This window comes from Seriola lalandi, unplaced genomic scaffold (assembly GCF_002814215.2).
Source record: "Seriola lalandi dorsalis isolate HSWRI2012SDOR001 ecotype SW California unplaced genomic scaffold, Sedor1 jcf7180002054851, whole genome shotgun sequence".
Taxonomy (NCBI): Eukaryota; Metazoa; Chordata; class Actinopteri; order Carangiformes; family Carangidae; genus Seriola; species Seriola lalandi.
Window position 1 is genome coordinate 408,390 of NW_019525404.1, and position 12,618 is coordinate 421,007.

At 40.6% G+C, this 12,618-nt stretch overlaps 1 protein-coding gene across 1 annotated transcript; it reads left to right on the forward strand.

Annotated features, from left to right (window-relative positions):
* Positions 1-942: 942 nt before the first annotated feature.
* mogs (mannosyl-oligosaccharide glucosidase) lies at positions 943-8,262 on the forward strand. The gene is made up of 5 exons (XM_023427136.2): positions 943-1,061; positions 2,563-2,926; positions 3,977-4,200; positions 4,365-4,558; positions 5,767-8,262. Exons 2-5 carry the CDS (start codon positions 2,578-2,580, stop codon positions 7,535-7,537), a joined length of 2,538 nt encoding a protein of 845 aa, XP_023282904.1. The 5' UTR covers positions 943-1,061; positions 2,563-2,577; the 3' UTR covers positions 7,538-8,262.
* Positions 8,263-12,618: the final 4,356 nt, after the last annotated feature.

A 12,618-nucleotide genomic window follows, 5' to 3' on the forward strand; every position in this document is an offset into this window, starting at 1 on the left:
TTATTTCTCCTAAAGCTCTGACTCTTGACAATTTATGGTACATACAGTATATGGTGCCTGGCTATGTGTTTCTATAGCACAGCTTTATAATGTCTACAGTGTAAATAACTGATTGAGGGAGATGTATGTTAAATGGTTAATATTTAGAAACTGGTGTAATTCACAAGACACACTCATTCATGCATGCAGCCATCCACTGTCAAGTAGAGGCTATAATGTTAATGTTTTGTATTCCTACAGTCATATTTGTACTATTGATTGATTTATTTTGGATCAGCAAACTGTTCAAAACACACTGTTCTACAGAAGAATTTCATTTTATATATTTCAATAAAATGACATATTTCCCTCTATAAAGTAATATTTGCATTTTTTCCCCCCTCTCATTGCTTTAATGGGTGTTTTATTATTATACTTATTTGGTACAGTCAATGTACAGATAACATCTAGAGACACTGTTAAACAGCAAGACAAATAAGAAACAATGCATGTATTACAAATAGGTAGAACTGCAAAATTCCTTAGAGGAATTATGTATATTTTGTTGTTTTTGTTGTTTTGTTTTTTTTTCAAAAGGAGGCCAACAGTGTTCGAGTTGTCAGTGCAAAATACCCCCATTATTCTAAATAAAGCACATATGAGGACAAAAAATGTGTTTGTAAATGAGGGACCATTCTCTGAGCGCGTCTGTAGAAGTCTCGCAATTTGAGAGGGAAATTAGTAATATTGTAACTGCATAGCAACAGAAAACTTAAGTCCATCTAATTAGGAGAATTTAAAATTATATATTGAAATAGGATTTCTCTGGGGCAATTTGACCAATTCATTTTGAATGTCTAGCTCAAAGTTGTAAAATCATCAAAATTATTTGCCCCATTTTCATTGATGGGCATTTAAAACAGATTGCCTGTCGTACTCTTTTTGCCGACATTACGTGAACGCAGCACGTCAGCAAGTGGAGCAGAGTACACGTCAGTAGAAGCGAGTATTGACCAGGAAGTTGAAGTGGCTAGTTTGCTAGCAGCGGATAATGAGCAGCTGAGACTCTGGCATTTTGACAGGTCGGTAATCATTTGGTCACTGAAAATTAAGATAGAATTGCGTCCTGGAAGCATATTTCTGAGTTGCTGACTAATTAAAGCCATATTACATTGCGACAGCCGGTCGGTAGCGCTAAAACTGACGTTATCATGACGGTACTACTAGCGTGCAACCTCCAGGCAACGTTGCTTTACCTGGGTGTAGCGGCGGGTTTCCGGCTGAATGTGCTCTGGGTAAAACAGGTGTCGGTGATTTGAATTGGAGACACTTACTATATAAGCGGGTTTAATTATTGAATGGTCGGCGACGTAAGAACACGTTTTCTGTCATACACCATGCAGAGTTAGCTAGACCGCTGTGTTTAGCCTGAGACGGTAGAGGATGCTCCATGACCAACCACAGAAATAATAAGGACGATTTTCATCTCATAAATGTTGCCAAATTATGTGCTGTAAACACTAGTATTTGTTGTATTTCTCTTGCTTTGAAATCAGAAACTACCCATAATTTGCCAGTTTTTCAGATGCACTTGGTTAACACCATTGCAGTCTAGTACAATGGTCCTGCCATTAATCCTGCATGCTCAGTAGAGCTGCAACATCAGTCCATTAAATGCTCAGTCGATCACTAAAAATATTAGTCATCAACTCGTTTTCATTTTTTAAAGCATAAATATCAAATATTTGCTGTGTCTAGCTTCTCAGATGTGAGGATTTGATGCCTCTATTTGTCATACATGACAGTAAACACGTTTGGCTTTTGGACTGTTGGTCAGACAAAACAAGACATTTGAGGATGTCACCTTCATCATTTTTTAATATCTACTGTCATTCTATTGTCAAAAGGATTAATCAATGAATCTGTCGTCATTGATATTAGAACTAGACGGATGAATTGGCCAGGCTGCTATATTGGCTGATATCAGCTTATTGCAGATATTTGCTGAAGTAACAATAAATTGCCAGATATGCTCCATAAAAACCATCAACAATCTTCAACAAAAAATCAACAAAACAGCATTAATTTCAACAATTTACAATGCTGTAAATGTGTGTGCTGCCTTCACAGTTAAAGTGAGCATAGTGCAACAGTCTATAGGTTGACTGTAATGCATAGTTGTGAAAGCTGTTGCAGTAGCCCATATGTAATAAAAGTAAGGTGCAAAAAGTCAAGGGGCCACTATTCATCATCAGTCTTCGTGTGTGACACAGTTTACATGTAGCAGATTCACAGTCTGAGTGGAGAAGTTGTCTGAAGTCTCTTCCTGTTCTGAATCTCTAATGGCTCCAAAAAACCAAACGGCAGTTCACAAACCAATGGGAGACACCTCATAGGGTTGCCACTTCTTCTTTACCAAAACAGTCAAACAAACAAAAGGGATCTCCAGACTGTTTGAGGGTGTAAGGACATAAGGAAGCATTATTTGAAACAGCTTTGCCTATCTGTTCCATTGACACAGCTACACACTGAAAAAAAATATTTAAATCCTAATATTTTCCTCCTTCCTCCTCTTGTCTCCAGCTTCAGAAGGGCAGGATGGGCAGGCAGAGGAAGAGGGTGGTGAACAGTGAAGCTGCTCCCCTTCCAAGGAAAGATGAGAAGCCCTCTGTGTTTCACCGCAAGGAGAAGAAAAAGAAAGTTGATATTGGCAAAGTCTTCATCAACATCTCCATTGGCCTCTGCATATTCAGTCTGATCTGGTTCTTCTATGCCCTCTACATGCGGTCAAGCCTGGCCAAACGGGTGGTGACTCTGCACCCGTCACCATCTGTCCTGGATGCCAATAGCAGCAGTGCCAAAGTTTCTCCGGAGAGGTTCTGGGGCTCATACAGGCCGCAAGTCTACTTTGGCATGAAAACTAGGAGTCCCAGGTCGATTGTGACAGGTAGGCTGATGCAGTCAGAGTCAAGCTGAAGCTCATAAGCACATTTATGGTGGGATGGTTAAAGGAAAATAGGACATTGACATGTTATTTCTGTAATATTGTAAAAAATTAAACATAACCTGGGATTTTAGTAGGGTACGGGTAGGGCTGGATGCTAAAGACAGAATTAAATATCTCATTTATTTCTGAATAACTGAAAATAGATGTGATGATAATGTGACCATATTTTGGAGATGGTGTTTCTCAAAATGTCTTTTTAGACATACTACACAGTTGTTGCAGGATTATTGTATATTTAACTCATGTATTGAGTATTAATGAATTCAAAAGAGTAACACAATGAGAAAATCCCAAACAATATCTTATATCATGATAATTTTGCTGACATTATGCATTCATCTGTGGGGTACATTTTCTGATTTAGAGCTGTAACCATACAGTCAGACAAGACCAAAACTTATTTATATGTAACGTTCTATGAGGGCATAGAGTCAAACACTAATTTATCACAATGTGTTACTGGCAAAAAGTGTACATAGACTAGACAGTTGTCTGTTTTGTAGATACTGCCTCTACTTTCAAATAACACAAAATAACTAATAAGAATGGATTTTCCCTTTTAACATTTAATTGTTTCTTTTTACAAAATATTTGCTTTGCTGCGTTAATGAATTTTCAGTGTATAATTGCACTAGATCAGCAACAGGGTGGGAAATGAGCCCAGGAACTAGTCAAATTCAAGTAATTTTTGGCCACAGTTCTTACGACTGTTTTCTCTGTCAGCCAATTTGGATGACCAATATTGTTTGTTGTCAGTGCATTACATTTTCCAATACTGAGTAAACACCAATAATTATGCACTGGTGTTCTGAAAACCCAGTTGGCTGGTAACTTAGTACAAACCAATGAGTTTTAGGAATTACCTTTATCTAAAACTGTTGACTAGTAGTTTTATTTCACAAAGTAAGAAGCATAATTTAACATCTTTATTTGTGCATCATCTGTGCTATACAGCCAAATTAATTTCATTTCATTATCATATCTCCCCAGGCATGATGTGGATGCGCCAGTTTTCTGACATGGACGTAAACCTGAGGCACACTTGTGAGCAGGGGGATCGTTTGCAAGGCTATGGCTGGCTGATGCATGATGGGATCACCTTTGGAGTCCAGGAAATCCGAGACAACGATTTCACCCTAACCACAGAGTTTGTCAAGAGGATGGGAGGAGGTCATGGAGGAGATTGGACCTGGAGGATCACTGCTAAACAGCATGTGAGTTCTGACTGTGTTTATTCAGCTTTACTGTATGTGCAGATGTTCCCTTACATGACCCAAACCAGCTTTTGCCATGAATATTGCAGTTAATAGTTGTATTGTCTTCTGTTGAAATATCAGTGGTCTAAGGGATGCTGATTTCTTCTGTTTTTACCCGCCAGAGCTCTGCCCCTCAAGCACCAGTCATCTCCCTGATGTTTTATGCAGCAGCAGACACACAGGGCTCACTGGAGGCTCACGTGGAGGAGAGAAATCGCCTTGCATCCATCACTGGTTTCTCAGAGGAGCTTGGAAACTTTAAGATCACCTTCCGAAAGCCTGTTACTGGGGAATTATCCAGCGCTAAATATGCCAGGTAAATAGATAAATACAGGAGTGAACGGTAAAGTCAGCAGTACTTTCAAAAAGTGATGAGAATCAAGAAAGATGGAGGGAATATAGTGAAGAATGACTGCGAGTGCTCAGTCTTATCAGGAGTAAAGATAACTAGCAAAGAAACTTGACAAAAAACTTGTTTAACTAATTAACTTTTGTTTGCACTTTGCAGTGCTGATTATCAATCAATCGGTGAAGTTAGGAGAAGACATATGTAGATAAACTTTGATAGAAAGGTGAGAAGACATTGAGAGTGTGCCAACACCCTTTCATAAAAACTTACACGTGGTAAATTACAGTGTGATGAAACACCAAATCTTTTATAGCAGAAAAGCACTGTTCCTGAGAGTGACCCTTAATGTGGCCTGTTTACACCTCTCTAGATTCCCAGCATCAGATGTGTGGTCTTTAAACTTTGATTCTTTGGATGATACTCAGTAGTAATTTCATGATGTGTTGTAGAGTTATCCTACATAAACACTGGGTTTAAAAAAAAAATGCAACCGCTAGATGGCAGCAAAAGCAGGATTTTCAGCCTTTGTTTCATCATCATTGTTGTGATATGGATTATGGCATGGCCGTACGCGTGTGTGTGCGTGTGTGTGTCTACACATGTATGTATATAATTGAAAAGCTAAAGAAAACCAGACCCTTTCCTTAAGGGGTCTTGTGTTTTCCTGAAAGGCCACAGCTGTGATTTAATCAGTGAAGGTGTTTATCCACCATCAAAAAGAACTGTGGTACTACTTTTTGCATTAAATGGATCCGGAGTCACTGCTAGCTGTCTAACAGCATTCACAAGAAGCGCCAGTATTTCACAACTTTTAAAAGGGCCAGAGAAGACCAGCATAGCAAAATAGAAAGTACAGTATGTACTGATAGAAATGATAACAATTGTATGAATTATGAGTTATCGTAGGAAGATGGATGATGTAGTGTAAGTGGGAGCTTAAAGTTTGATTGTTACTGTGACCATTCACTTCACCTCTGACTCACCAGTAGAACATGAGACAGCAAAGGCTAAGATACAGTTAGCTAAGGCTACCTAAGCATAGCTAGTGCTGTTAAGATCACTTGTACAGCAGTAACTCCCTGTAAACTACACTTTAAACATTTGTGCGACTGCTGTTGTTTCATAGATTTGAAAACACAGGTTACACAGTTAACAATAGTTTCTTACCTTTTCAGTTACAACTATCTTCAGACTGTGTCTCCTGGCTTGGAGAAGCTGACTGACATTGTGAAGCACAGTCTGAACCACAGGTTTGTCTACAGCCTTCCCTCTGGTGAGAAGAGGCATTACATTGCTGTAGACACCTACAAGCCTCCCCATCAGCAAAACCAACAGAAACCTGCTGACACAAGGAAAGAGAGTGACTTTGTGGTTCACCAGGTAACTGTCCAGACACCGTTCCAGATTGAAATTCTGTTTGAGTCTGGAAGCTTACACAATCGTCCCAACCAACTGGTGGGCTCCATCATGACCCAGGAGCTGGAGAAGAGGAAAGCTGAGTTTGATGCAAAATTTGAGAGGACTTTTGGGCTTGAGAACAAAGGTTTTAACCAGGCGCATATTAAATTTGGCAAAGCAGCGCTCAGCAACATGTTGGGTGGAATGGGCTACTTCTATGGCCAGGCAGTGGTGCAGTCAGTCTACAACGAATACCCGCTTCTGTACCCTGAAGGTGCTTTATTCACTGCCGTACCATCACGTTCTTTTTTCCCCAGAGGATTCCTTTGGGATGAGGGCTTTCACCAGCTGCTGCTTAGTAAGTGGGATCCCCAGGTGACAAGGGAGGCTATTGCCCACTGGATAGACCTCATGAATATGGAGGGTTGGATCCCCCGTGAGCAGATCCTTGGAGATGAGGCTCGCAGTAAGGTCCCAGCTGAGTTTGTAGTTCAGCGGAACGAGAATGCCAACCCACCAACTTTGTTCTTAGCTCTTCAGGAACTTATTGAACAGCTCTCTGCTCATCCAGACAAGGCGGCTTTTCAGCCAACTTTGCCTTTCCTCCGACGGCTCTTCCCCAGACTGAAAACCTGGTTTGAGTGGTACAACACCACACAGACTGGACCCTTACCCAACTCCTATCGTTGGCGTGGACGGGACAAGGACACCAATCTGTTCCTCAATCCCAAGACCTTGACTTCTGGGTTGGATGACTATCCTCGAGCATCGCACCCCTCAGCAGATGAGCGGCATGTAGATTTGCACTGCTGGATGGCCTTGTCCTCAGGCATTATGTCTAGTGTAGCCCGGCTTCTAGGTGAGCCCTATCAGGACTATGAACTTTCCCACCAAGTGCTCAGTGACAACAACCTGCTGAATGAACTCCACTGGTCAGAACAACTCCGTGCTTTCAGCGACTTTGGCAACCACACTCAGGCCGTGTCCTTGCAGCAGGAGAAGGTGTACGTACCTCCTGGACAACCTCGTCACCAGTTCCCTGTGGCTCGCCTTGTGCGCTCAGTCCGCAGGGCCCCGAAGCTGCAGTATGTTAATGCTTTGGGTTACGTTAGCTTGTTCCCCTTCTTACTACACATCCTCCAACCTGACTCACCCAAACTAGAACATATCTTCCGAGATATGAGAGACTCCAATAAGCTGTGGACACCGTACGGCCTGCGTTCAATCTCCAAGGCCGATCCCTTGTATATGAAGCGAAACACAGAACACGATGCCCCCTACTGGAGGGGCCCAGTTTGGATTAACATCAACTTCTTGGCAGTGAGAGCCCTCCATTACTACAGCAACACAGAAGGGCCATACCAAGAAAAGGCAGCTGCTCTCTATGAGGAACTCAGGACTAACATTATCAATAATGTTTATAGACAGTATGTTGAAACAGGATATATCTGGGAACAATACAATGACAGCACTGGTAGGGGCCAAGGAAGCCACCCCTTTACTGGCTGGTCAGCACTGACAGTATTAATGATGGCTGAACAGTACTGATACTGTAGGTTTCATCTCATGTTTTCTATGATACTGATTTTCATTTATCTGGATGGGATTGAACAACACCATGACCAGAAATAGAAATATTACTTGTCTGGTTGATTAAAACTCTACTAAGAACATCCAGCTGACAAATAGGCATTTATGATCTCATTTCCACATATAACCTTTAATTAGAATAACAGGTTTCTCACAGGTGCTCTCTGAAGGGCAATTTCAAACAAGTGTAAGTGCAGCTACCCTGACTTTGCTGTATGTGGAGCTAAGCACTGTCTAGTGCTTCAGTTATGTACTTAAGATGCATTTTACTTAATGAAATCATATTCCTGACACCTTCACATATCTGTACATTCACTGCAATCTTTAATATGGAAAATGAAGACAGACATATACTTTGATTTAAAAAGTAGGAAATTGGTGGTTCACCTCTCTGAGGGAGGATTCATGCTTCCTCACTAGATGTGAAGAAAGTTTTAAATAGACAAGGAGCTTGAAAAATAAATCACTTTATTGTTACATGTGCCATTTTCTCTTTAATTTTGATATTTAATTGTTTTAAAAAAAAATAAAAAGTTCTATTCAGTCTTGGTCAACATTTCTACAATTACTGCTTCTAAAAGCAGCCCTATTTTGTATACATATACATATTTGACTTGCAGGGAATACAACATGGACTGTGACATTGGTCTTGTTTTGTTAAAAACAATAAATGGTTTACATCATTTTTTGTCATACTTTACCTTTTTTTGGTAATGTTGGTATGTTACCTCTATGGATGGATGCAAATTGCAAATTTTATCTGAACCTGTAATTACAATTTCTGCTTGAAATACAAGAGGCAGAAAATAAAAATAAAATTCCCCTCTGTGCGTATGGCTCAGACCCTGACACACCTTCACACTAGGCGCTTATTCTGGTGATGTCTGAATATAAGATTAATCTATCGCTGCTCGTGAGTTGCTGTGGATGAAAGCATCATTTGAGTCTCACAGATAAAATTTACCACTAAATAATCTCTCTCCAATCACAATTGATTAATCCCTGTCTTTTGCTAATGTAATCTAAAACATCTAAAAAACACAGTTTATTTTATACAGCTTTTGGTGCCTCCATGTTACAGAACATTTGTATATGGTAGATGCACATCAGTCTGCGTAGGTAGTTCTTTAATGTGTGCAAATTTTAATGTTTATATCTTGAATTAGTAATGTTCCTATTGTCAGGAGATGAAATCCCACCATGGCTCTTTTTTTGTTTTATTTTTCAAATCTTTCCAGTATTCCCAAATATGCTTTAGAGTGCATATCATCCAAGAAATACAGGCTTAAGAGAGTTGTAATATTTAATGGATGTTAGACAATGGAGAGGAACATACTTTTCATAATTTTCTTTCAGTATTACTAAGTAGCTAACATTGTTATCAGTTTCCAGTTCCACTTTGTGACATAAACTGTCCCTATTTCCTAAAGAAGTAAAGAATTAGAGGACAGGATCCTCACCTTGCAGTTAATAACTCCTCACGTGTTCAGTACAGATGTCAGCACTCCTCTGTCAGTCAAAGCAGACAGTAGCTTCAACACACTGTGACCTGGTCCTCCTTTCTTTTGTCGGATGGCACATTTGGAGGCCTCAAGCTGACGTCAATCTGCTGCAGGTTATTTCTTTTTTGTTGCATGGTTTCCATGGTGCGCATTTGTTGTGAAGACTTGGTGCTTAATTAGCTAACATCAAAAGGCATGGAGAGTACATAGATGGCAGATTCTTTTCACTCCTTGACATATACTGGCATACATTCACAGACCAGGGCATACAGTGGCAATGTTCCTATTGATAATAAGACACCAAATATAAAACGTTGGTGCTGAGAGCACTGATACTGGCTTTCCGTCTGTGTGCATGACCACTGGGTTCCAACCTCTAGACTTTTATGAATCCTTTGAATGGGCTAGATGTGCAGTTGTATAGTTGAAGGCTTAGCATGGTGCATTAAGGTTGCATGGCTAAAAATAGTGCCTCTGTCAGTTAGCAGAACAGCAGATAGGCTGTGAAGCCACAGATTGGTAGTTTTGCCACATTTATCAGAAGATACAGTATGTCCCTCAGTTCTTCTGTTCATGAAAACTGAAGATGCTGTAAATTAACTGCAATACAAATAAACACTAAGTTTTTCACTCTGTATCTTGAAAAATGTTTCAAATTAATCTTTTAGCATTTTTTTTACAACATTGCAGTACCTTCATTTGGATGAATTGTTGTGAGTTTAGATCTCAAAAATTAGCGAATGATGTATCAGTGTGCAATGATGCCTTCAGGGCTCAGTCGTGGGAGACACAAGCTCATCATTTGACCCTTTGACTTGTTAACGCAAAGCACGGTATCAAGGGATTTGGACACAGATGAGCCATATCCTCTGCCTTTTGCCATTTCTCTCAGAGGAAATGGATTCCACATCCCCTCAATGCAACTACAGTCGAAAATGCATTTATTTCTTTGAAGAGTGCGGACAATCTGTGTGACTAAAGCACTCACTGCGCAATCCATCCCCCTCACCCAAGACCCTTTTTTCACAGTGAGATGGGATAATAGCCAAACAGCATCAGAGCTAACTAATGTGACTGCATAATAAACAGATGAGTCAGGGAGTATTCATTTGCATATCATCGCAACCTTATCAGAGCTTCTATATTGTGAATATTTTGTGATTGCCTACTACCAATGAATTAGCTGATGAGTGCAGTGAACATAAAGCGAATGCAGAGTCCAAATGGCTGCAGCCCAGTGTTGAAATGGTGTATTTCTATGATGGAAATCATTATACATCTGCAGAGTAATTATAAAGTTGTCTAATAGTTGCTGTCTGGAAATACAGCCCCCCTCCCCTCCTGCCTGTAGCACTGACTGCTGTATTGAATGTAATTACTGGGAACTTATGCTAGAGGGAGCTAATTAATAAGGCATTTGTGAGTGGGAAAGAGGCTTTTTGAATACAGCTTAGCTATCATTTTACTTACAATGGAGAGCTACTTAGAATTAAAGCAGTATAAGTGGATAATTATGCTAATGGCTCAATTTGGATTTAAGATATGGTGGCAGGCTGTATTTCCAGATGATCACTGCTATTGCATTACAGCGGCTCTCACACAGGTTCTCTGTACATATGTGGGCTTGTATGTTCATATTATCTCACTGGAGATGTCAGATATTTTGTCCTGAGGCCACACAGTAATGTGTGTGTGTGCAGTCTCCTCTGACCTAACTTTTTTTCTTTTTTTTTTTTTGCCTCCCATACAAATAAACAAGACCTCTAGGCAAACTCGCTATGAACTTCTGCTTCTTGTGACGTATGCATTTTCTTGTCTCTGTGTATTCCTTGAACCTCATGGCTATATTAACTGTTTAATATGTCAATTTTCATTAGCGTATTGCATGTTAATATAGTCCATGGTACTCCAGCTTTGACATCACTACACTCGCAGGACAGTGTTTGTTCTCCCTGACATCAAAACAGAAAGCCTTCCTCTCAGTGTGGACGATGATGTCGACTGGCCTAATTGCTCTTTATACTTCTCGTCTTCCTTTAAAATACCCTCCAGGATCCTGCATCTCCAGTTCTCTCTACCCTGCCTTTGCCCCCTAGAAGCTTACTGTTGAGCACCAAACTTGCCTCAGCAAACATAGGTCTATGTATGTTATGTAAGGCCCACTATAAATAGGTTCACCCGCGATCTTTTGTCTTTACCTGATTCGCTCTTAGCCCAACAGTTTTTATTTCTGGAGAGAGCTGTGGAAGCTAGTGCAATGTAGAGCTGGCCGTTTCCATAGTTACTTTTGTTAGCTGCAAGCTCTTAACATTCTTCATCTGTTTCCTCACATGCCTGCCGTTAGCTATTTGTTTGAATCTGTTTGCATTGCATGTCCTCGCAATAACTGTATGTGTATCGATCAAGCAGTAATGGAAACAATGTTCACATTTTTTAGATTCATATCTTTTCATACATGTTGTGATGTCACTGGATGGAAGAAAGCAACAAACAGAAACTAGTGTGGGTGCAGATGAGTCAGAGACTAGAATATGTAGACCTATTAACTTCTGTTGGTCAAAAGTACATGCAATTAGTCCCATGTTGCGTGATAATGATTTTGTGTAGTGGATGTTATTGAGTTTCACTTTGAGGGGATTGTTGTTGTATCTGGGGAAGCAAATAACTCAGACATTTGCATTCTGACACTTTATCTACGGTTCATCAAACATTTTTGAATCAGTTGTGGAGTGATTAAAAAAGAAATCACTGTTCTGTTTCATGGATTTCTCTTAAGAAATGTGCACGCAGTTAGGTAACAGCAGGTACAGTAGCTGGATCAGGCCCAAGAATCGGACTGTCAGAGTGCTGCGAGCACTGGATTCAACAGAGAAGAGGGCAAGGTGGGAGCCATGCGAGTGCAGTGTGTGTGGAGGAGTCTGGGGGCATGGTTAAAGAAACACTGGGGCATTCCGCAATCACGATTGGAGAGCTGAATGTGATTCTCACCCATCCCTGTTGTAGAACCAAAGAGTACAGGCGGCTGGGGACCAAAGTGGGCGAGTGCGAAAGTATTTTTGGATCGCACGGGAAACCTGCCGCACCAACAGCAGCCGCAGCATCGGGGCCTGGTACCGGGCTTCCCTAACCCACTCCCACTCTCAGAGGAAGAGCAGGAGAGAGATGTTTCTTCAAGAGAAGAACCACGCTTCCGCTGCTTTTATTTTTCTTATTTGTGCTATTTTTCTTTCAATTGCCCAGTGTTTGAATGATGATGTAGTATATATAACTATGCAGAGCCCAACATGACAGAGAGAGAGAGAGAGAGGGAGAGAGGGAGAGAAAATAACGAACTTGGCAGCTGAGGCGAGTATCTTGTATTTATAGAAAGTCGTGTTTCCGGCAGAGGTTTCTGTGGTTTTAGCACTCCCAATCCATTTTTGCGGTGTCTTACAGGCCCTATTGTATCCATGTTTAGATTGAAGATGTTCCCTCATCTAGCGCCTTGGGGCGAGATTTGACTGTGAGACATGTCAGAATGTGATTTGGGGGAGGCAG

Excerpts from the sequence above, each read along its gene's own strand:
- mogs (XM_023427136.2), top strand. The coding sequence starts at position 2,578 with ATGGGCAGGCAGAGGAAGAGGGTGGTGAACAGTGAAGCTGCTCCCCTT. Across the intron at positions 2,927-3,976 it reads TCCCAGGTCGATTGTGACAG|GCATGATGTGGATGCGCCAG; the intron begins GTAGGCTGATGC and ends ATATCTCCCCAG. Across the intron at positions 4,201-4,364 it reads GGATCACTGCTAAACAGCAT|AGCTCTGCCCCTCAAGCACC; the intron begins GTGAGTTCTGAC and ends TTTACCCGCCAG.